Source organism: Xyrauchen texanus, chromosome 26 (assembly GCF_025860055.1).
Source record: "Xyrauchen texanus isolate HMW12.3.18 chromosome 26, RBS_HiC_50CHRs, whole genome shotgun sequence".
NCBI lineage: Eukaryota > Metazoa > Chordata > Actinopteri > Cypriniformes > Catostomidae > Xyrauchen > Xyrauchen texanus.
In genome coordinates, this window is record NC_068301.1 from 22,327,540 (window position 1) to 22,352,462 (window position 24,923).

The 24,923-nt window shown below is 42.6% G+C and overlaps 1 protein-coding gene across 1 annotated transcript in view; it reads left to right on the forward strand.

Moving 5' to 3' along the window:
- The window catches only part of LOC127620393 (CUB and sushi domain-containing protein 2-like), a 441,823-nt gene that overhangs the window by 137,990 nt on the left and 278,910 nt on the right, over positions 1–24,923 (forward strand). Inside the window, exon 7 of the mRNA XM_052093618.1 lies at positions 14,065–14,272. Coding sequence (XP_051949578.1) covers positions 14,065–14,272 — 208 coding nt within the window. The remainder of the gene's footprint in view (positions 1–14,064; positions 14,273–24,923) is intronic.

Genomic DNA, 24,923 nt, shown 5'->3' on the forward strand with positions numbered 1-24,923 from the left:
ATGCAGATGTGTGAAAGCCATACAGACGTTTTAGTCGAGACTGCGGGGTCACATGCTAGAGTTCTAGCGGTTGCCTGGGGGAGAGGGATATCCAAATGCTCCGTCATAATACACTGAAAACACTCTGACAGTTTGAGGCCAAATATTAGCACAACATGAGGCCGTATTTTCACCATTGACATTACATGTGTTGACATCTGAAGCCCATTTTTTTTATACACAAAGCACAGGCTCATAAATATGCATATTGTACATGGTACATGCATGCTTTTATTATTGTGTGTGGTAACTGGAGCACAATTTCATAACGGTGTCATATAAACCTACACATTAAGTCTTGCAGTTAATGAAACAATGAAAGAGTACTCCATAGATAATAGCATGCATAATGTATTAGATATATGCGCGATACACAGTAGCTGTGGTCTCCAGATCAAGTGTGAATGTGTTTTTGTAGGCCAGTATGAATTAGGGCCATCTGTGCCCAGACTGGGGGACAGGAAGCCAAAGTAAGGACACACATGCTTAAGCATACAATGGCAGAAGAAGTAAGTAAGTAAGTAAAATTTATTTATATAGCACCTATCACAGATAAAATCACAAAGTGCTTTACATAGTGTTACGTTTGAGCAATGAGGCAGACGAGGAGGTACGGATCCAAACGCAGTTCAAACTTTATTAAATGAACAGCACAGGAAAAACACAAAGGAACAGCCCACGATGGGGAAAGGAAACACAAAAGTATAAACTAAACACGAGATGAACAAAGAGGGCATTCGAGGGAGAATCACACACCAGGTTGACATCAAACAACGATCGACAAAGACAGCACAAAGACACGGGGTATAAATAGACAAACGTGGGAAAGGTGGCCAATGAAAGAACAGAACTCAAACAAGGTAACAAGGTGATAAACAGAAACCAAAGGCAAATTAACCAGGGCAGGTGTAAACAATGAACAGTGAATACTGAACGCTAACAGAGGGTTGTGGAATCAAATAAAGGACTAAAGTGACAACAAGATGGAAAACGAGAGGGCAACAGTGAAACGAGACAGGGTGGACTATGGAATTAAATAAGGGACTAAAGTGAAAACTTAAGAAGTGAAAAGTGACAAGATAGAAAACAAGGGGGCAACAGAGAGACAAGACAGGGTAATCATTACATAGCCTCCCCTAAAGGATCGGATTCCAGACGATCAAAACAACAAAAGACGTAAAAAGACCCACAAAGAAAAACCAAAATGAGGGCACCAGGGGCAAACAGACAGAGACAAGTGGGCACATGGGCGGACCAGGGGGGGGTACACTGGGCAGGCAGGAAGTCCGCGGGGCCATTAGGCAGTCCAGGGAGGTGGAGAGGGTAGATAGATAGACCATGGAGGCCGAGAGGGCAGGCAAGCAGTCTATGGGGGTGTGTCAAGGGACCAGGGTCAGGTGGCCGCAGAACAGAGGCCGGTTTAGATGGCCCGGGAGCTGGCCACTTGGCAAGGACAGGGACCGGGTCGGGGGGCCTGGGAGGAGGCCACTGGGCAGGGACTGGGTCAGGAGGCCAGGGAAGAGGACTCAGGACAGGAACAGGGGCAGGAGGCCTGGGTGGAGGCCACAGGACGGGAACAGGGTCAGAAGCCCTGGGAGGAGGCCACAAGACAGGGACCGGGTCAGGAGGCCTGGGAGGAGGCCACAGGACAGAGGCCAGCTCGGTGGCCTGGGAGGTGGTCGTGGGCCAATGGCCGGTTCAGGGGACCTGGGAGGTGTGGCCACTGGGGAGCTGGCGGAGCCACGTGAGGCGGAGCCAAGGAGGACCTCTGAGGCGGGGCAGTCGAAGACTTGGGTGGCGGCGCCAGCAGGAGGCATAGGCAGGGCCGCAGGAGACCCTGGGGGCGGAGCAGAGGCAGGCAGAGCCATGGTGTACCCTGTGGGCAGAGCCGTAGAAGGCTTGGGAGGCGGCCCGTGGAAGGCTGGAGGCGGAGCCGAGGGAGGCTCGGGAGGTGGAGCCGGGGAGGCGATGGCGTAGAAGGCTCAGAAGGCGGAGCTGAGGGAGGCTCAGGAGGCGGAGCCGAAGGAGGTTCTAGAGGCGGAGCCCTAGAAGGCTCTGGAGGCTCTGGAGGCGGAGCCGTAGGAGGCTCGGGGGGCGAAGCCCTGGAAAGCTCAGGAGGCGGAGCAGAGGGAGGCTCAGGAGGCGGAGCTGAGGGCGGTGGCGCCGTAGACAGTTCTTGAGGCGGAGGCCTGGAAGGCTCCGGGGACGGAGCTGAGGAAGGCACAGGAGACGGGGCCAAGGAAGGCTCAGGAGACTGAGCCGCTGGAGGCTCTGGAGGCGGAGCCATAGGAGGCTCTGGAGGAGGCTCGGAAGGCAGAGCCGTGGATGGCTCGAGAGGCTTGAAGGGTAGAGCCCTGGGAAGCTCGAGGGGCTTGAGAGGCGGAGCCCTGGAAGGCTCGAGAGGCTTGAGGGGCGGAGCCCTGGAAGGCTCGAGAGGCTTGAGGGGCGGAGCCCTGGAAGGCTCGAGAGGCGGAGCCCTGGAAGGCTCGAGAGGCTTGAGGGGCGGAGCCCTGGAAGGCTCGAGAGGCTTGAGGGGCGGAGCCCTGGAAGGCTCGAGAGGCGGAGCCCTGGGAGGCTCGAGGGGCTTGAGGGGCGGAGCCCTGGGAGGCTCGAGGGGCTTGAGGGGCGGAGCCCTGGGAGGCTCGAGAGGCTTGAGAGGCGGAGCCCTGGGAGGCTCGAGGGGCTTGAGGGGCGGAGCCCTGGGAGGCTTGAGAGGCGGAGCCCTGGGAGGTTCGAGAGGCTTGAGAGGCGGAGCCCTGGGAGGCTCGAGAGGCTTGAGAGGCGGAACCCTGGGAGGCTCGAGAGGCGGAGCTCCGGAAGGCCCGAGAGGCTTGAGAGGCGGAGTCTCGAAGGCCCGAGAGGCTTGAGGGGCGGAGCCCTGGAAGGCTCGAGAGGCTTGAGGGGCGGAGCCCTGGAAGGCTCGAGAGGCGGAGCTGTAGGAGGCTCAAGAGGCTCTGGGGGCGGAACCGTCAGAGGCTTGAGTGGATCGAGAGGCGGAGCAATCGGAGGCTCTGGAGGCGGAGCCGTAGGAGGCCCCGTAGGCGGAGTTGCAGGAGGCTCGAGAGGCTCTGGGGGTGGAGCCGTAGGAGGCTTAGGGGGCGGAGCCCTGGTAGGCTCGAGAGGTTCAGGAGGTGGAGCCCTGGGAGGCTCGAGAGGCTTGAGGGGCGGACCCCTGGTAGGTTCGAGAGACGGAGTCCTGGAAGACTCGAGAGGCGGAGCTCTGGAAGGCTCGGGAGGCGGAGCTCTGGAAAGCTCGGGAGGCGGAGCTCTGGAAAGCCTCGAAACTCGGATGGCTGAGCTCTGGAAAGCTCGGAAACTCGGATGGCTGAGCTCTGGAAAGCTCGAAACTCGGATGGCTGAGCTCTGGAAAGCTCGAAACTCGGATGGCTGAGCTCTGGAAAGCTCGAAACTCGGATGGCTGAGCTCTGGAAAGCTCGGAAACTCGGATGGCTGAGCTCTGGAAAGCTCGGAAACTCGGATGGCTGAGCTCTGGAAAGCTCGGGAGGAGGAGCCCTGGAAGGCTCGAGAGGCGCTGGCTCTTGGACGGTCACGACCATTGGCACTGGCACTGGCTCTTGGACGGTCATGGCTACTGGCACTGGCTCTTGGACGGTCAAGGCTACTGGCACTGGCTCTTGGACGGTCGTGGCTACTGGCACCTGCTCAGGGATGGTCGGGCTTTGGGCACTGGCTCTGGACGATCGGGCCACGGCGCTGGCTCAGGGACGGTCGAGGCTACAGGCTGGCTCAGGGACGGTCGAGGCTACAGGCTGGCTCAGGGACGGTCGAGGCTACAGGCGCTGGCTCAGGGACGGTCGAGGCTACAGGCCCTGGCTCAGGGACGGTCGAGGCTACAGGCGCTGGCTCAGGGACGGTCGAGGCTGCAGGCGCTGGCTCAGGGACGGTCGAGGCTGCAGGCGCTGGCTCAGGGACGGTCGAGGCTGCAGGCGCTGGCTTGAGGCTTGCGGCACTGGCTCATTGACGCTTGAGGCTTGCGGCACTGGCTCATTGACGCTTGAGGCTTGTGGCACTGGCTCTTTGACGTTTGAGGCTTGCGGCACTGGCTCATTGACGTTTGAGGCTTGCGGCACTGGCTCATTGACGTCTGAGGCTACAGGCTCTGGCTGGGTTACCGTGGTTGGCGAGGATTCGGGCTCGCTCACGGTGACATGCATGGGCTCTAGCTCGCTCACGGTGACATGCGTGGGCTCTAGCTCGCTCACCGTGACATGCGTGGGCTCTAGCTCGCTCACCGTGACATGCGTGGGCTCTAGCTCGCTCACCGTGACATGCGTGGGCTCTAGCTCGCTCACCGTGACATGCGTGGGCCGGAGGCGGAAGCCCGTCTTCTCCTCCTTCTCCGGCAGACGAGGAGGACCGGCTGGCTCGTTGACCGGCGCGAAAGGACGAACCACGGGCGTAATGGAGGGTCAATTCTGCGGGAGGCGCCACGGGGTTCTCCTCGATGATGTCCACAGTTAGATGAGAACCGCAGATCTGTAGGGTCTCTTCAACGAACGCGTCAAGCGCCCAGTCGCTGCGTAGCCGGTGGCAGCTGCTCCTTCAGCCCATCATTCAGGTTGCCTCGGAAGAAGACCACGAGAGAGTAATTTGGAAAGTCAGAGACGTTTGCCAGAGCCAGGAAGTCGTGAATGTGGTCTTCAATAGGTCGGTCCCCTTGCTTCAGGCTGAGCAGATCGTAATTTGCCTGAAAAACTGCTGGATCCATTGTGGTCGATCGTTCTGTTACGCTTTGAGCAATGAGGCAGACGAGGAGGTACGGATCCAAACGCAGTTCAAACTTTATTAAATGAACAGCACAGGAAAAACACAAAGGAACAGCCCACGATGGGGAAAGGAAACACAAAAGTATAAACTAAACACGAGATGAACAAAGAGGGCATTCGAGGGAGAATCACACACCAGGTTGACATCAAACAACGATCGACAAAGACAGCACAAAGACACGGGTATAAATAGACAAACGTGGGAAAGGTGGCCAATGAAAGAACAGAACTCAAACAAGGTAACAAGGTGATAAACAGAAACCAAAGGCAAATTAACCAGGGCAGGTGTAAACAATGAACAGTGAATACGAACGCTAACAGAGGGTTGTGGAATCAAATAAAGGACTAAAGTGACAACAAGATGGAAAACGAGAGGGCAACAGTGAAACGAGACAGGGTGGACTATGGAATTAAATAAGGGACTAAAGTGAAAACTTAAGAAGTGAAAAGTGACAAGATAGAAAACAAGGGGGCAACAGAGAGACAAGACAGGGTAATCATTACACATAGCAAGTTTAACAAAATAATAACAATTTAGACACATCATACAGAAATAAAATAAAACATAAAACATACAAATAACATAGCCCAGTCAACTGAAAGCTTGTCTAAAAAGTACTGTCTTTAGCTGTTTTTTAAATGAGTCAACGGAAACGGCTATGCGCAACGACGAGGGCAGGGCATTCCACAGTTTAGGAGCTACTGCAAAAAATGAGCGCTCTCCCCGAGTTTTAAGGCGTGTTTTGGGGACCATCAGGAGGTTTTGACCTGAAGAACGAAGAGTGCGGCCGGAAGAATATGAGGTCAGCATGTCGGCGATATATTGTGGGGTCTGTCCATGTAGTGCTCTAAAAGTTAAGACTAAAATTTTGAACTCAATTCTATATTTTACTGGAAGCCAGTGAAGATTAAATAAGATGGGAGTAATGTGAGCCGTTCTGTTAGTTCGTGTAGAAGACCCCCTTCTGCCGATACCGAAGCCCCACTATCCTTCCTTTCTTCCTCCTTTTTCCCATTATCCGGTCTCATGTTTGCAAGACCTATCCAATCTTCAAAATGATGCCCTTTCCCTCAACCAGGCCTTCTTGTACCAGGTGTTTAGTAGAACCACAAATCCACCATCCCTATTTTCTGAATCCCTTTTCACTCATCCTTACTTAACCAGTAAAACATTTACAGGAAAACCCAATTATGATTTTCTTGCATGCAGAATTAAACAGTTTGATTTAGCATTTCATGAAGGAAATGCCACTACCTGCAAAGTTGCAAAATAATCGTTTTAAAATGTTGGGTATGTTCAGGTTTTTCACTTTGGTTCTGCAAAAATGAAATGCTGCATCAGAGCTGCTTTGTGTTGTCATGACACTCAGTATGCAAACACAAAACTATTGCAAGGGAATGAATTAAATGAATGTAATATTTATATAGTGCTTTTCTGACATTACACTCAAAGCGCTTTACATACTGAACAGGGGACTCCCCTCACCAACAACCAGTGTGCAGCATCTACCTGTATCATGCGCCGACAGACGTAGTGCATTATGCTCTACAAACACCGGCTGTTGGTGGAGAGATGCGAACAGAATGCAAACTATTGCGAGGGAACGCAAAAAATAATTAAATGAATAAATCCCACCCGGTTTCATTAAAGTACTATTCACTTTAATTAAATGGCAGGGGAAAAGGTGAATTATTTTATCTATTTAATTTTCCTTTTGTGTTTAACGGAAGAAAGAAGAGTAATAATTGACATCATTTCCATTTTTGGGAGAACAAAACCTTTAATGCTTTAAAAAGAAATATATTACATAAGTAATTTGGCCTAAACTTTTATTGATTTTTTTGGAAGGTTCTAAGTCCAATATCCTCTGAACATATATAAGTACTTACCTTTATCCTCTGTCATCTGTCATGCCTTATTTATTTTCTTCCCACCATCTCTGTCTACTTCCTGTCTCTGGCATTCAAGTTTATTTGAATGGCTTTTCAGATTAATTCATCTTGTGACCGAAACCAAACAGAGTTCTGCTCTCTACACATGTACAGAAAATAGCAAATCAAAGGCCTTGGAAGCTGACAGCATACAGCCTCTTCTCAGCCTGTGATTGTGGGTGGCCAGGAGGTGGCAGGGGTTGGGCCATTTCTTTAAAGGAATCACAGTATTTCAAGCCAGAAAGCTCCAGAAGCCAGCTTGATTCTCTCTCCTCATTAGTACACATCTTCCAGGCCTGTTCTTTCAAACAAATTGTACAGACTCCAATATGCCCTATTTGATGTTTCCTATAGAATGTACATAAGTGCATATATTACTAAAAAGATCCCCAAATTAAAATATAGATTCAGATCCCTGGCCTCCAAGCCACACCAGTATCCCATTTACTCCCCACACTGTCTGTATCTTCATGCACCTCTTAAACTCCTCTTTCTCATTTACTCTCACAGTGGGAATACATGCATTTTTCTGCATTCAAAATGGTGGGCTGCTGACATGCCATCCTTTTCAGTGGCACATTGAACAGAATGATTTTCCCAGAAGGAAGAAAAGAGAAAAGTCAAAATCTCACAGAGTGGATTTGAGCTTGTCTTCCCCAAAAATCCTTTTCTTAGCTTATTCTTTTTCCTCCTCCTTTATCAGAGCTGTGCTCTCAGGTCTCAGGGTTCTGATGCACACCACTCTCTGCTGTGTTACCATGGCAGCCGCAGAGCTCCAGGAAGGCAGTGCAGAACGACATGTAACACAAGCAGAGCATATTTTGTAGGGTGTTTAGATCTTTATGCATCACGCATAATACATTTATCCAAGCTTATAGAAAAGTCATGTGGAAATAAACATGACTTTCTTGGTCTGTTCAAAAAGCTGCATTAGCTCATTAATTGACGTAATTTATTTAAAATAAAATGTTGTTAACAGGGAGGACATACAAAAAGTACTGTGGCAATGACATGTTATGATGGTATCAGATGGTGATTTCCTGTTACTTTGATCAATACCATGGCACCATATTCATGTGCCATGGTGTTTATATGGTACTCTAAAGTTTTAGCATGGTGTGTTAATAAATATATATATATATATATATATATATATATATATATATATATATATATATATATATATATATATATATATATATAATTTTTGTAAATATTTGATTATATCTTTTCATGTGACAACATTGAAGAAATGACACTTTGCTGCAATGTAAAGTAGTGAGTGTACAGCTTGTATAACAGTGTAAATTTGCTGTCCCCTCAAAATAACTCAACACACAGCCATTAATGTCTAAACCTCTGGCAACAAAAGTTAGTACAACCCTAAGTAAAAATGTACAAATTGGGCCCAAAGTGTCAATATTTTGTTTGGCCACCATTATTTTCCAGCACTGCTTTAACCCTCTTGGGCATGGAGGTCACCAGAGCTTCACAGGTTGCCACTAGAGCCCTCTTCCACTCCTCCATGATGACATCACGGAGCTGGTGGATGTTAGAGACCGTGTGCTCCTCCACCTTCCATTTGAGGATGCCCCACAGATGCTCAATAGGGTTTAGGTCTGGAGACATGCTTGGCCAGTCCATCACCTTCACCCTCTGCTTCTTTAGCAAGGTAGTGATTGTCTTGGAGGTGTGTTTGGGGTCGTTATCATGCTGGAATTCTGCCCTGCGTGCGAGTCTCCGAAGGGAGGGTATCATGCTCTGCTTCAGTATGTCACAGTACATGTTGGCATTCATGGTTCCCTCAATGAACTGTAGCTCCCAAGTGCTGGCAGCACTCATGCAGCCCCAGACCATGACACTCCCACCACCATGCTTGACTATAGGCAAGACACACTTGTCATTGTGCTCCTCACCTGGTTTCCGCCACACACGCTTGACACCTTCTGAACCAAATAAGTTTACCTTGGTCTCATCAGACCAATGGACATGGTCCCAGTAATCCATGTCCTTAGTCTGCTTGTCTGCAGCAAACTGTTTGCGGGCTTTCTTGTGCATCATTTTTAGAAGAGGCTTCCTTCTGGGACGACAGATATGCGGACCAATATGATGCAGTGTGCGGCGTATGGTCTGAGCACTGACAGGCTGACACCCCACCCCTTCAACCTCTGCAGCAATGCTGGCAGCACTCATACGTCTATTTCCCAAAGACAACCTCTGGATATGACGCTGAGCATGTGCACTCAACTTCTTGGTTGACCATGGTGATGCCTGTTCTGAGTGGAACCTGTCCTGTTAAACCGCTGTATGGTCTTGGCCACTGTGCTGCAGCTCAGTGTCAGGGTCTTGGCAATCTTCTTATAGCCTAGGCCATCTTTATGTAGAGCAACAATTATTTTTTTCAGATCCTCAGTGAGTTCTTTGCCATGAGGTGCCATGTTGAACTTCAAGTGACCAGTATGAGGGAGTGTGAGAGTGATGACAGTAAATTTAACACACCTGCTCCCCATTCACACCTGAGACCTTGTAACACTCACGAGTCACATGACACTGGGGAGGGAAAATGGCTAATTGGGCCCAATTTGGATATTTTCACTTAGGGTTGTACTCGCTTTTGTTGCCAGAGGTTTAGACATGAATGGCTGTGTGTTGAGTTATTTTGAGGGGACAGCAAATTTACACTGTTATACAAGCTGTACACTCACTACTTTACATTGTAGCAAAGTGTAATTTCTTCAGTGTTGTCACATGAAAAGATATAATCAAATATTTACAAAAAAGTGAGGGGTGTACTCACTTTTTTGAGATACTGTATATATTACTTATAGCTCTGCACTTAGTGCTAGCACTCTTAAAATAGGGCCCTATATGTTGATTCATGCATGTAGCTGACTGAAAACAAGATGTGTGACAATTGTCATGGTAATGGCAAAATTTCAGATGTGCATTTCATTTACACAGAACCAAAAACCCTTTGGTGCCTTGTGAGCACTGACATTTCCTTCAGATGATGCAATCTGCTTTTCATTTTGTACTTTTTATTTAGATAAATACTAAATCATTTTTCAAAAAGCCATTCAGATATTATCATTTCAAACATGAAGTCACAAAGTCTCTCTAAGACCAAACAACCAGAGATAGGCATGTTTTCCTGAAATGTGAAGGAAAATCTTGGCTGGAAAACCAATGGCCTGTCCTCCCTCCGAGTCCTCCCTTCATTCTGCTTTCCATGCCTCTGTTTCGAGAGCTCTCAGAGGCTTCTCCTCACATATGCTCTGTGTCTCTCTGGGGAATTATATGAGTGACAGATCCCACAGAAGACTGATAGGTCCCAGGTCCTCCGCTCCGTTCTCCACTCACAGAAAAGAAATCATGCGATTACCCAGTCACCGCTAATGAATCCCATGCTGGCCTGTCAGAGAGGAACTCATTACCCATTGGTGACAGTGAGATTCTTCAACTGTGTGAAGCATATTCACATACTTTGCACTCACACTGACAGAGATACTATTTATTTGGTCGGAGAGATACAATTTTGCCTGCTAGGTAGGTGTGATGACTCAGTTTCTCTCATGTTGTCTCCTCTTCCTCTCTCTTGTACACACACACATGCACATGCACATGCACACACACATTCAAACACCCCCTAAACAAATCTCCCATCACTCTTTTTATCTATCTCTCCCTCTTTCCTCCCTTAAATCCTTCCTTTACTCCTGAGAGCCTCCTGGTTATCATTATGAGTCACGCACTCGCTCGCTGAGGCTCTTTGCTCCTTTACTTGCCTGGAAGGCAACATATATCCACTTGGCATGCACCCAGAATTCTTCTTCAGCTATCAGACTGGAGGGTTTTCAGGGCATGGTTGTCTTTATATTCTGCTTTCTTAAGTGTGATAAAAGGCCTGCTGTCTTTCTTGTGCATATGTATATATGCATACTGCATGTGATCTTGACAGAAACACACACTGAGGTGATTGAACCTTTACTATTATAAACAGCTCAAAGACTTCTTTGGTTTCAGTTAGGGAAGTGTTTTCCAACATTATTTCTGTAGGCTCCTCAATACTTCACATTGGATGAGTCCCTAATCTATTCAACTCAGTAGATCAGTTCATTAGTTGAGTGCTTGAATACCGAAAACAGGTGTGCCAGATAAGGGAGACATTCAGAATGTAGTGTTGGGGAGCCTCTAGGAACATGATTGGGAAATACTTAAGTCTTGTTTTTATTTACCTTTGTATAGTGAAACATTGTAGACAAAAAAGCAGTGGGTGGATGTTAAGCATTGCAAACCCACAAAATTGAGTGTGAATCCTGCAAAAACTACTTGAAAAGTTAGCCTCTTTTTTTTGTTCTCTTTTTGATATCTGCTTTCTAATGTCCTTACAGAAAGCAACTTTCAAAAATAAAGCTTCCATCAGAAATATTCACTTGAGAATAAAAGTGTGACAATTAGACAATTTTTTTGTGAAATAAACAGGACCAGCCAAATACATTTGGTATTACAGGAAAGTGAAAATAAATTTAACCTGGAGTGCTTTGTGTTTTTAAAGCACTTTATGAGTGAACCGATATGCGGACATCGGAGATGGTATGATGTCTGATTGTGAACTCGTACAACCGAAAATAATTTTTAACTGACCTGATACGAATCAAGTGTCATCCAAAGTCTGACATAAACTAAAAGCTAGTGGGACATTAATTTTGCAATGGAGATATACATGCTTATGTTCTCGTCCGTATCTTCAAAGTTAAATCACACTTCACTCACACAGTTTACACCGCGTAGTACTTGTCAGAAACAGCAAAAACCAATGATGATGCATGGCTGATGTTGAGTCCTTTACATAAGGTAAACATTGACCCGCCACCGACTAGTCAACTAGCACACTTCTTTCCTGGACGACTAGTCTACTAGTGAAAATTAGCAGTTGTGCATCTCTAGTTTCTGTATTGTATGGTGCAATTTGCCTCAGATGTTGAATTCCCAGACTTCCTGTGGAATCTCAGAATAATAATTTTTTTTTTTACTCTTTGTGTCATGCGAGAGACGGTGCCTTTTCGGGTGGTAATGGGGGATGGACTTTTTGAAAAAGGAGGTCATGGCCCCTATTTGTAAATATTTTTATTTTACCACCTAGGAGTTCTCCAAAGAGTTTATAGCTAAGAGTTTTTGTTTAATACCCATTCACAAAACTGCTAAGAGAAAGTTTTAGTAAGGAACTATCATAAGGCAAGAGTAAGGTGGAGTTGACCTTCCATAAAGACTCTTCAGTCGCCCAATGGGTTTGGTTGAGATGGAACTGCTATTTGTTGAAAATTCATTCAAGACAGTCTACAGGAAGTGTATTTAGGAAGTTATTTATTTATTTATTAACAGGCTTTTACAGGCACTACAAGCATAAAAGAGCTATGGATAATACATAACCCACACCAAAAAAAAAAGACAAAGGAAGTTGGTTGCTTCTAGCTCAACTTATATGGAAACACATAAATAAGAGAAAAAATAATGAATGAACTTTAAAGGCAAATTTGGAGGTGGCTTCAACGTTAGAGCCCAAAAGAAAGCATGGGACGTAGAAATGTTTCCACATCAATTATGGCATTTCCTTAGAAACATTATAATGGTGTACTCTAGTTCAGACCAGATATCACAGCCTTTAAGGGACAAACATCTTCCACAGGTAATTGGATATTTGGGGTCTTTGTAATTGTAATCATATTTTTAAAACAACAATAAATAAAAATCACTATAAATTGATGTAGCCTAAATTACTAAATTAATTTATAATAATTATACTAATTGGCTACATGAAGTTCATAATCCTTCACCCCAAATAGTAGGCTATGTTCTTTTAAAATATCGCTCAAAATCTGTGGTGTAATTGGGTTGTTTCAGTTTGTACGGTATACTAAAAAAATTGTAACCTGCAATTGTTACCTCAGTTTATTCATATTCAGTCTTTTCATTTATACTTGATCTAAATAATAGCAATTATTTTTTTTAATTTCAAAGGTTTTATTTTACAGTGTAATTGCATCCCTAACTAAGTTTACAATAGTTTAAGCACCCTCGCAATTTGTAAAAGGTCAAAGTCATTATGAATACATTCACTCAATTGCAACAGGGATTGATAACAGCAGCCATGCTTAAGATCGTTTGTGATTAAATTGTTTCGTGTTTAGTAGTTACTTTTAGCATTAAAATGCTCCATGTATTACTCTTAGATGAAAAATGAATGAGTCCAAAAATTAGGAGTGACACGCCCATCACTTTTAAGACTTGTTCCAAAATTTCTGAGTTTGGAGCTACTTTTAGCCTTTAGATTTTTTGTGAGTAGGGGGCTAGACTCAACTTTTCTGTGTCAAAAGTTTTTGATTTCTTTCTCTTTTTTTTTTTTTTATTGTGAGGGAAGTCAGTGGTTCTGTTGCTTTGCCTTCACCCTTAATTGGCTTGGCTCTTTTTCCTCACCTCATGGACTCGCTCTCAGGCAGTGAGACTGAGCATCAAGGCTAAAGAGAGAGAGAGCGAGAGATTGCATTTGATTCACTAAGGTACATTGGGGCAGCCAGGTGACTCGATTATCACAGCAGCCAATAAGTGCCTGTTGATTTTATAATTGTCTCCTTAGCACGTTTTTAAGGACAATAACATATCACAAGTACAAATTATTAATAGATTTTTACATTTATCTCATTTAATTACATCCATGTTACAATGTCTTACATCAGTGGCCTATAATGATAAACCATGGTTTACAGGAAGATTCAGACAGCTTCATTATGCCAAAGAGAATGCTTACAGAATTTGTAACTAAGGAAATCAGAGTGGCTAAAAAAAGCTACACTGAAAAGCTGAAAAAACAGTTTTCAGCCAACGATCCTGCATCTGTGTGGAAGGCCTAAAAAGCATCATCAAGTACAAGACACCTCCCCCTCACACAGTAGAGAGTCAACTAATGGCTGATGAACTAAATGTGTTTTACTGCAGGTTTGAAAAGCCCAGTCTCACATCCCTCCCCCGCTGCTCTGATCTTCACTTCACACACACACTGGAACTCCCCTCCTCCCCTTTTGCACTTATGATCTGTGAGGAGGATATGTGTCAGGTCTTTTGGAAACAAAACACTAGGAAAGCTTCCATGTAACTATACTCAAAGACTTCTGTAGCAATAAAATAGCTAGATAGATAGATAAACAAACCAACATGTCTTTATTTACTTATACATTCTCATGTTGGGTGAAATTATTTCTTAAACTGTACATGTTATTTATCTTTGTATTTGTATGTGACCTCTTCACAGCGGACGATGGATGTGGCGGCACACTGCGGGGTCAGAGTGGTGTCATCACTAGTCCAAACTACCCGCTGGAGTACAACAACAATGCAGACTGCACCTGGACTGTGCTGGCTGAGCCAGGTGACACCATCGCCCTGGTCTTCTCTGACTTTCATTTGGAAGAGGATTATGATGTTCTGGAGATAACTGGCACAGAAGTTTCATCTCAGTGGTGAGTGCCCAATTACGGATTTGATTTCTGGCAAAAGAGGTCCATCTGAGTCTTTGCTGAGGATACCTAAAAATACGTCTTATAATTAGTGCAGGCACTTGTTGTAATGCTATGTAATGCCATGAGTTTATATATATATTTTTTTTGCTTAGAGGTTGCTCTTTCATAAATCAGGAGACATAATGGAGATGTTTCATTGATGTAATAACTTGGTCTCAGAGGTTTATCCAACAATTCCTTAGTAGAAATAAAAATAGACATAAATGAGACAATTGTTGATGTACAGAAAGAATATAGAGCGATACAGTTAATATGGTTAGCATTAATAGAATAGATAATAGAATTATGGGTCGAATTTGATTAGAAATGTTTGAGTTCATAGTGAAACCTCTGACTTTTGATTGCAGACTTTGGTATCTTGGCAAATTTGAGGATAGTTTGAAACATATGTTGAGATCTTCTTTTAGGGGGCTTTCACACTGGGCACGTTTGCTGCGGTCCGATTCTGAGTGCGATTGTTCCCGGTGCCCCCTGCAGCGTTGGTCTGGTTTCACACTCACTTGATTCTATCGAACCCAGGTCCATTTGCGTTCATCTTACATCATCACAAACACGCATGGTGAACACAACGCGACTCATCATACGTTTCTTTTTTTGGGGGGTTATTTTGGTGCCATTATGCACAGCAGAGTGAACAACAACTGTGTATATATGCGCACGGTATTGCAAACGGTATTTTTTGAGGAGACAGCCAATTGCAAGGAATTAATTTGCATCTTTGTTTACACTGCACGCTTATGCTCGTGTCCAAGGTGAAGTTATCGCCACTGTCATCTCCTATTATACACTGTATTTATAACCTATAATAGTCATCGGCTTAAGCGCATGTGCAGGTTACTTCCTGAACGATTGCGCACCCAAGTCCGAGTTGCTTTCACAATCAATCGAATTGCGCTACAGTTCCATTGTAGAACCCACCTCCTACAGGTAGTCTCGGGTTTGGTACCGTGGTGCGCATGTGACTGTTTTCACGTTACCGATTTTTCATGTGAACCGTGCTCTGTTTCGAACTAAACTGCCAGTGTGAAAGAACCCTTATACTCCAGATGAGACTGAGATTGCTGGCTCGCCTGTACCCTGTACATCATTTAAATCAATTTAAAACCAACTGTCCTCATATCAGGATACTGTTTTCTTTCATTTAAGGGTTAAATTACCCAAGCCTGGAGTCCAAAGTAGAGAAACATTGAAATAAATAAATAAAAAGCTGACTTTCTATACCACGGTATTTATTAAAATGTCCAAAACATAACCAAATCTCCCCATATAAGGGAATCACACACAAATACACACACACACACACACACACACACACAAACTTGTTTTTATATCATTGTGGGGAATCGCCATAGACTTCCATGGATTTTATGGATTCTAGACAGAGCTAATGATAATGTCTATCCCCTTACCCTAAACCTAACCCTCGTAGAAACCTTTTTGGCATTTTTACATAAAAAAAATTAAATAAAAAAAACATTGTTTAGTATGTTTAATAAGCCATTTCCCTCGTGGGGATCACTGGCTGGGACCCACAAGGTAGGTGATCTCAGGTTTTACTATCTTTGTGGGAATATTTTGTCCCCACAATGTAGCATAAACATGTACACACACACACACACACACACACACACGCATACACTGTGTCTTTGTACATTTTGAAAATAATATCGCTTAGTATGTTTTTTTTTTTTAAGCAATTTGAATTATGGGGACACTAGAAATGTTCTCCTTAACCGCATTTATAGCATAATACCATTCTAATTACCAGTTTGTAACCAAAAACAATTATCCTCGTAAACCACGAGTACAGACAACATTTGGAATTATCTGTCAATGTTTTTCACATTTTGTAAATTACTAACATATTTATGTGCACAGTACCTTCACTATCTCACAAACCCTAAGTATTTCTCTCACAGACCCTTGTTTGAGAGGCTCTGTCTAAGAGCTTAATGAAACAACTGAGTTGTTAGAGATCTCTTTTTTTTGCTATGGGATTTGCAATTTGAAGGTACAGTATGTAATGAGAGAAAGAGTCACTGCTGAGAAAAGGAGATATGAGAGATTGCTTTGAACTGGATCATGAGCAAAATGTATCTGTTTGATAGATCTTTCTTTAGTATTGTGCAAACTTGAGGGGAAAAAAAAGAGTGTGTGTGTGTGTGAGAGAGAGAAAGCCAGTAGAAGCACTAGTCATGAAACATCTCAGCACTTGTTCAATGGATCAGAACTAAATCACAGCTTGATTCAATTATTCAGCACATAATGTGCACAGGGCTTGGACCAAATAGAGAGCATAAAAATGTTGCAGTCCATCGAAGGCCTTGTCTACAGCACCAGAGTTCTGTTCAAAATTATGAAAATGGTTTTATGGCCCTCTGCTCCCTCCAAGCCTCTTCATTCACATGGTTTTCAATTCACACCCATTAAAGGGCTAAGCACAGTTAAAATCTCTTATAATTTCTTCTTGGATATGGATGGTAAAGTATTTTTTTGTGATGAGGCTGTGGACCTATAAATAACACTAATAACATAAGATTGATAAACATACTACTAGTGGAATTTACTTCATTGAAAAGCAGTATTACAGTGATGACATATTTACTCATGAATGGCAATGATGTGTTTTTAGATGTTAAAATATTTTCAACTATAATATGCAGAGACAACTATAAGTAAGCAATTTGTACATGCTTCACTGAAAAGTGTAAACACTGTGGGTCTGTGTTGTGGTCAAAACATTACACTGTTTGTTTGAGCATCCCAAATAGCAAGGGGAATGCCTAGGGTTTCTCAAACAAACAGCAATGTTTCAATACCGCTAGTGTTTGCATTATCCCGTCCAATATACTATATACTATGTCTTATATTTTATATCCTATCCTTTGAGTAGCTTACATATACACTGAAAAAAATACCTTGTTGGAATAACTTTCTGTGTACTTTGGTTTGTTTTGAGAATCACCCTGGCACCAATTTAAATGAACTGGGCCTCACACAAGACAAAATATGTGGTGATTTTTGATCAAACTTCACTTAAGGTGTATGTTTTTGTGATTGTAATAACAGACGGCCGCTCCCCTCCATCCCCGGGGCACCAGCTAAGGAGTTTCACCTAAACAGTATAACAAAAATAATCCAAATGGTCTATTCAATAAATTAAAATGTTGTAAATTGGAGGAAGTTGGTCATCTGAATAATCTGAAGGATTTGTGAGATTCCTTAACCCTATAGAGCTCTTCTGTATCATCAAAACTGTAACACACAGTTGTAATAAAATTAATTGTATTTATAAACCGATAAACAAGAATAACTAACAAAAACTTGAAAATGGAACTAATATATTAAGGAATAATTAAAATTAATATGTAAATAAAAGTGCACGGGATGATTTGCAAGTGGTTGAATTGGATGTAGCAATGGAAAAGTATGACTATTATCTCATTAAAGATAAATTGTTGTTTCTCTACTAATTAATAAGGTGAAAAATCTTATTTCTGCTGAAACTAATAATTCAAAAATGATTTGCTAGACATTTGATAGACAGGTTATGCAATCTTAAGGAATATTAAATAATTATAAACTGATAGTATACACTAATGCCATGGTCTCTGGAAAGAGGTTTAGTAGTGATATTTACATTCTCCTTGATTGATTGACGACTTCGGTGACGGCTATGTCTTCCACTGGGGCTCAGAGCCACATTACTGTGGGGAAGGAGCTGGATTCAATTTCAACAGCCATGGACACGAAGGAGCTGATGATCTCCTGGAGGCAACGTGAGGGTTCTTGCAATCTGGAACACGCAGATATACAGCTCTTATGTTGGTGCAAATTCATCATCTTGAACACGCAGATGCAAAAACTAGAACAGAGGTTTTGCTTGCCAGAGCTAAACCTTGTCGCTGTAGTTATCGCCCTGGTATAGGGATTCCAAACTTGGCATTGCAATAGTCTCTTGTAGTGAGACTTGGTACTTGATCGATCTTCTGCTGTTTTTTCGGATGGACACTGAGAATGTTGTGTGATCTGTTATCCTCTCTCTCTGTGAAGCGGAGACTTAGCATGTTGGATGGTTTGTATTTTGTTACATCTCCTACCACTCATGCCAGAGATTCAGAATGTTGATTATTATTGTGTTATTGCTCCAGAACTTGAACAGCCAGGAACTCAGAACGGAGAAGCGTTGTAGGAGTGTATCCTGTTAACGACCTTCTGGACAGGGACTCAGGACAAAGGTGTGGTCATCCGGAGGATAGTTTTATACCTTCGTGATGAGGAAGAGTTTTCAGTTTGGCGCTTATTGTTTCAGGGTTTGGTTGGCTGCTGAGGTCAGAGGGGCCCACACAGTGTGCCTTACCCTCCCTTCTCTTTGTGGAACAGTTGCATATTTTAAAGTACATAGTTAGAACAATGGCTTTAAAGTTTTATGCATTGTTCCTTTACCAAACCTCTTCATAAATACTATTTTTCTTAATATATAGAGACCAAATATGAAGTTGAAATATTACTTATCCATTAATTTATACCACCATAGTTCAGTTTTTGAACTATTTTGCTAATTGAAAAACTGCAATTTACATAAACAGTTCTGTGAACAAACATGTGAGTGGATGTGTTGCAGTTAGTGTCCATGTTTGGTATAAAGGTTTGTGTGTAAATATTTGTCTTTGTGACATTATTGCAGCTGTTGCCACATTGTTAATGAGGCAACAAATAATTTAATGCTGCTTCAAGAGGTCTTGAAGAATTTTTATGGTCCTTCTCACCTCTGGTCTCTGGGCAGACCTTAGGATGGTGGGTTTGTGAGGTTGCTAAGAAACCACTCATGGACCAATGAGAAGTCTTTTCCAATGTGTTAGAAGGTCCGGGGCTTTACTTTCTGAAATATCTGGTAGTTGTCCGAACTGCTTATCTGATGGCTGTGCCTGCCATTTTGTTTGTGTTGGTGCTGCCATGATTCAATCAAAATGGAGCCACTCTTCTTTGCCTTGACAGTTAGAGATGGGTTCTGCCATAAACTGGCTCCTAAATATCATCTGGACTGATTGTTCACCACAGGTTCCAATGGGGTTTCTTAACATTAAATTAAGATGTCAACTCTACTCATATATTGTTTAGCAGAAACTTAATTGAGTTGTGTAACTGTAATGAGATTGTTCCTATCAAAATGATCTCAATTGAATCTATTCCAGATAACTACTAGCTAGCAATAGTACATGTAAGCATACTACATTTTAAGTTTCAGCAATTGCACATCAACGCCACAATATTATTAATCTAGTCCAAACACATATGTATTAAGTAAACTTCTATTGTACTAATTTAAATGGACCTAATGCAATGAAATTAAGCTGTCACATCATGTAACACATACTTTTCGAGAACAGTGAGGCAGAGAAATTGGCATGCAAATTAATGCCTTTTGTCTGTAGACCAATTAGAGTAGCCCTTTTTCAGTGGTTTAAAGAGCCTGCCTGCTGCTCAGGTCCAGCCCTAAACATAGACAGGCCTTATTGAGCTCTGACACGCCACACAGATGCCCTGAAGCATGGATGCTTTTCTGCTTCTCTGTCAAACACTGAGGGTCAGCAGAGGAGTACAGAGAGATGAGAATTTCATCGAATAACTTTCAGATAAAAAATAAATTCATTAATGTCTCTCAAACATCAAAATCTCATGGACACTTGATCAAAATGTACTAATTGGGAAGGCTTTGTCTTAGTTAATTATTATTTTTTTTTTTAACACAGTGCTGTTCCTTTCCCACACAACACATTTCTGATATTCAGCACTTCAGAGATCCTTAAGTCTTTGTTTTTGTAGATCTAAGGCAGTCAATCGTCTGGATAACCTCTCCCTGATCTCTTGTTACTCAGCAGGGTAGAGAGCAATGAACAGCCACAATTCCCTGGGCATCTAAACACTACCATAAGAACTATTTGTTATTTATGCATTTAAACAATGCTTTATTTACCCCTCTCCCTATATTTTACAGAGTCTCTATATGTATATCTCCACTGAGACTGACTGATGTTCAGTAACTACTTGTGTTATTGGCTGATCTGTTTATTCTAAACTTTGAAAGAGTAATTATAGAAAGCACTGGATTTTAGGATGTATACTTGTAGCTTCAAAAGAATGCTCTGTTTGTTTTACTTTGTGGGAACACAGTGTTTCAAATGTCCTTATTAAGTTGTAATGTTTGATGCCCTATATACAGTACAGGTTGTTTAGAGTGTTTTTAAATCAAAAGAGAATATCAAGCTGATTTAATTAAGGGTACTACAATTATGCTGAATCATTCAATGGAGTAGTTATCTTGTAGAACATGACTATTCTAGGGGTCTGCAAAAGTACTTGCTTAAAAAATCGACTAGTCGTTAGGTTGCCTGAAAGTCTAATCGATCGGTCTATTCATGATCGGTCATGAATAATTAGGTTGGTTTCGGGTCAATATCTAGAAGATTGTATAAGTCCTCATGTTGTTCACAATAATGTCCATATGTTAATGGTTTTGCTCCTTGCTCCCTGGAGTTTGGCATACAATCTCTCATGGGTAGCAATATAAGCGACATTTACTGTGTTGGTGTTGAATAGTGTTAGGGTGGGTGTAAGCCATGCTTGAAGGATAGATTTCTTGGCCGCTGTGAGAGTGGCAAGAAACAGTTTGCGGTATACGACAGAGAGACATAGCTGAGAGTCATCATTTAAAAAGAACAGAGCAGGTGAGGGTGTGATTTTGGAGTCACAATACGTCCGATAAAAAAAGAGGCTTCACTTGACCAAAACAAAAACTTACGGGACAATCCCAGAACATGTTCATCAGGGTATCTACAGCCTTGGCGCAGCACATATGACAATAAGGATCAGTAGAAAGATTCATCTGGAAGCATCTTGGAGTAGTAGTGTAGGCTCTGCGGATCAAATTTAAGTGTACTAACTGATGTGCAAGGTCCAGGATGAAGAGACAGTGTTTCCCCAGACTCTATCCCACACCGGTTTATGGCCGAGTTGCGGATCCCTCTCTTAAGTCACAAAAACAGTGATTTTTTTTTTTCTGGCAATTGAGCAATACAGTACTTATACATATAAGTGTGACTTGGAGTCATCGGCCTCCAATTGGGCTAATCAGCCGAGGAGAGGGATGTGTGCAGCGGAACTGTACAGTTTGGGAGAGAGTGAGCCACATGCAGCTGCCATGTGTTTGTGTTGTGTCTTTTTTTATTTTTATTAAATATTATTTTGATTGTTCAGCTGGTTCCCACCTCCTCCTTTCCCATTTGAACCTTGTTACAATAAGATACAGGATAAAATGCTTGAGGCGCGACTACGAGGGTATGAGCACGTGATACGACGCGAGGAAGTGTCTGTGGCAAAACCGGCAATGAGGTTTGATCCAGCCGGCTAGCACCCCTTTGGCTGTCCCAAGAAACAATGGATGGACTGCATTAAAGATGACATGCGTGCCATTGGAGTTGACCCGGAAGTTACTCTAGATCACAGGAAATGGAGAGCAGCTTGCAAAACAGCAGACCCTGCTCTACGATGAGAAATTACCCATCATGACCCTTTCCTAATCCATTCAGCCCTCTCTTATCTCTTAAAATATCAGATATTTTACATCTCTTAACACCTACTTTCTTATGCTATAATCCCATGGCTGCACTATTATTGGTTGCTGATGCACGTCTTCCATTTGAAAATCTCACCACCTGTGTTTGAACCTCAGCAGCACTTGTTTTTAGCCTATCTCTGTCTCCTCATGCTTGAAACCAGGATGTTCCAATCCTCCCCTAGTTCTCAGGGGTAATCTGTCACGTGTTACTGATGGCTGCCAGTCACAAAAGCCCATGTGCTTCCTACAATAAAGCGCCATTCAGTTAGGTGCGGACAGAGATATTGGTGTCATTTTGTTTTGCACTTTTGGCTGGCAGTAGTGCAGGCTCAAGTACTGTAATTGCCCGCCGCTCTCTTTAGATTACAGTCTGGATTTGCACGACTGACAGAGGATTTTTCATTCATGAGCAGCATCATTTTTTTCATAAGTAGCACTTGCTGAAAAACACTGAGAGCAAAAATCAACAATATGCATTATAAATCATTTGTAGCATTTTTATTTATTTTTTTATTTAGGTAAACATTTATACCTCGGACCATTTGTGAAGGAGTGAACCATTTCTTGCCGTTTTTCTTGCTTCGTTTGCTAAACATGATGGCTTATCGGCACTCAAGTCACGCAGATCCCCACAGAGACAATTCCCTTCCTGTCAGTCTTTCCAGAGCAACCTCCCCCTCATTATTATTGAGATGCCATAAAGCGGATGCAGACAGGATGCTCTAATTGTCAGATGAAAGTGAGCCATTGTAAAGTCGTTCACCATTAGTACAGCTTCTCATTTTATTTGTCCAAGCCCTCTCATTGCCATTTATAAAACAACATGAAACTCGACCAATACAAACACTGATGAAGAATGGTGGTGCATTTCACATGTAAATGTGCATGGAGTGATGCGAATGTTCACTTCTCCATGCTTTAGACACATGTCAAAGGTAATTACATCAGAACTGTTAAAGCAGGTCCAAGTCTTACTGTGGAAGGCGATATCAATACCATTTCTCTACTGGATGCCTTTCTCATTCCACACCATTCATCATGCTTTTCTTTCTTTCTTTTAGCACGTTTCCCTTCCCTGATCGTCTTTATTTGTAATTCAAGACAATATCATATTCTGAAGGGAAGATCATTTAGAACCATGTAATTTGTTCTCAATTCACCAGATCAAATTCTTCATTGTTACTGTGTCTAATGTTTATTTACTGACAAAACAGAAATGAATATCTGCATCATAATTGACAATATTTTTTCATTGGTTGGTGGGGGTTATACTTTAAACAAGGAATGGCCATGCTTCTATACTGCAAATGTTTAGTATGCTTGTCTATTTTTCTAGTAAATAGCTAAACATGATTAAAATTAGATATATTTACTTGTGAAGCAAAATTGCACAGTATATTTAGACTTCTTTCCAGAGAATGCATTATATCTTGAATTATTTTGTCATTTCATTGACAAATCTTTTTTATTTTATTTAATCTTTTTATTCAAGCATACATGTAAAAAAGATTACTCACCATCATGTTTGTTTACACCCATATGCCGTGGAACACAAAAGGGGTCATAACAGCCTCATCACCATTCACATTCTTGCATGAACAAAAAAGACCAGCATCAGGGTACTTCAAAAAAGAAAAGAAAGTCATACTTGTTTGGAATGACATGAGGGTGAGTAAAAGATGACATCATTTTTATTTGTGGTTGAATTAATTGTATACTTGTGTATATACAAGATATTCAGTTTTCTCTGACAACAAATCTTTTCAAAACAATATCACACAAACAAGAGTGCTGTATGGCCTGCAGGTAATCACAGCTATGCTGATTTAGGGCCATACAGCACGATTGCGAGTGGGATATTGCTTTTATGCAACAGTTCAACAAACAACCAAATCAAAAAATAGGAAAAACTAAGGACTGTCACAAAAAATGCACTTGTGTATTGAACTTCTTTCTTACCCCCCGAATCAGGATCTGCCGCAGCTTGTTAAAACAATGCGCCCAAACCTCCATTCCTATTTCAAAAACGCCACTTTAGAACTAATAGCGATGGCGTGGAGTAGCAAAGTTATTGGAGAAACGTGTGTGTGTGTGTGTGTGTGTGTGTGTGTGTGTGTGTGTGTGTGTGTGTGTGTGTGTGCGTTTGAGAGTGAGAGAGAATGATTTAGCATATGCGATTATCTGCGTCTGTCGTGACTTCCATGCAGAGAAGAAGAGTATAGCTATTAAACTGTATTCATGTGTATTCATAGTGTTTGTCAGCTTGTTGAAGATAATGGAAATTTAGTCAAATACATCCTATTTTCTCTGTGTAAAAATAACCATCATAGCAGGGTCCTCCCTGAGTATTTTGCATTAGCCGGCTCGTTCTCTCCTTCACCATGTTGTATGTTTACAATATCCTCTCAACACGGAGACTCTGGTAGGTAAGCTCTTGAGTATGTAACACTTTGTCTGTTGCGTCTCACAGCTGTGATAACCCATAATACTGAAGCTGTTAGTTTAACTTTATTTCCCAGCTGTAGTGTAGTAGAAATACGAGCAATCATGGAGAGAGAAACATTCCTAAAGACTTCAAAGAAACTGCTTGCCGACCGACATCGCTCATCTAATCAGATTTGAGGACTGGAACTAACTGTTCTACTTATAATATATAACCACAATGTTTCCTCTCATGTAGATTTATCTAATGATTAGGATATTTTACTTTAAAACAAGATAGAAAATTCCGAAAATAATTTTTGCAGTGCATTAGCAAACTTAAAAATGCATGAATAATCATCTGTGATAAGATTGGCACGTAAAGACTTTTTGTTGCATCGAATGCAGAGGGTTTAGTATAATGGACATATGCTAGACGAATGCCTTGTTAATACAGGGGTTCCCCAGGGCTGTATCCAATCACCAATATTAATGATTTTTTCAATTTGAAACCCTAATTTGAAACTTTTTAAATATGCCAACAACATTGCT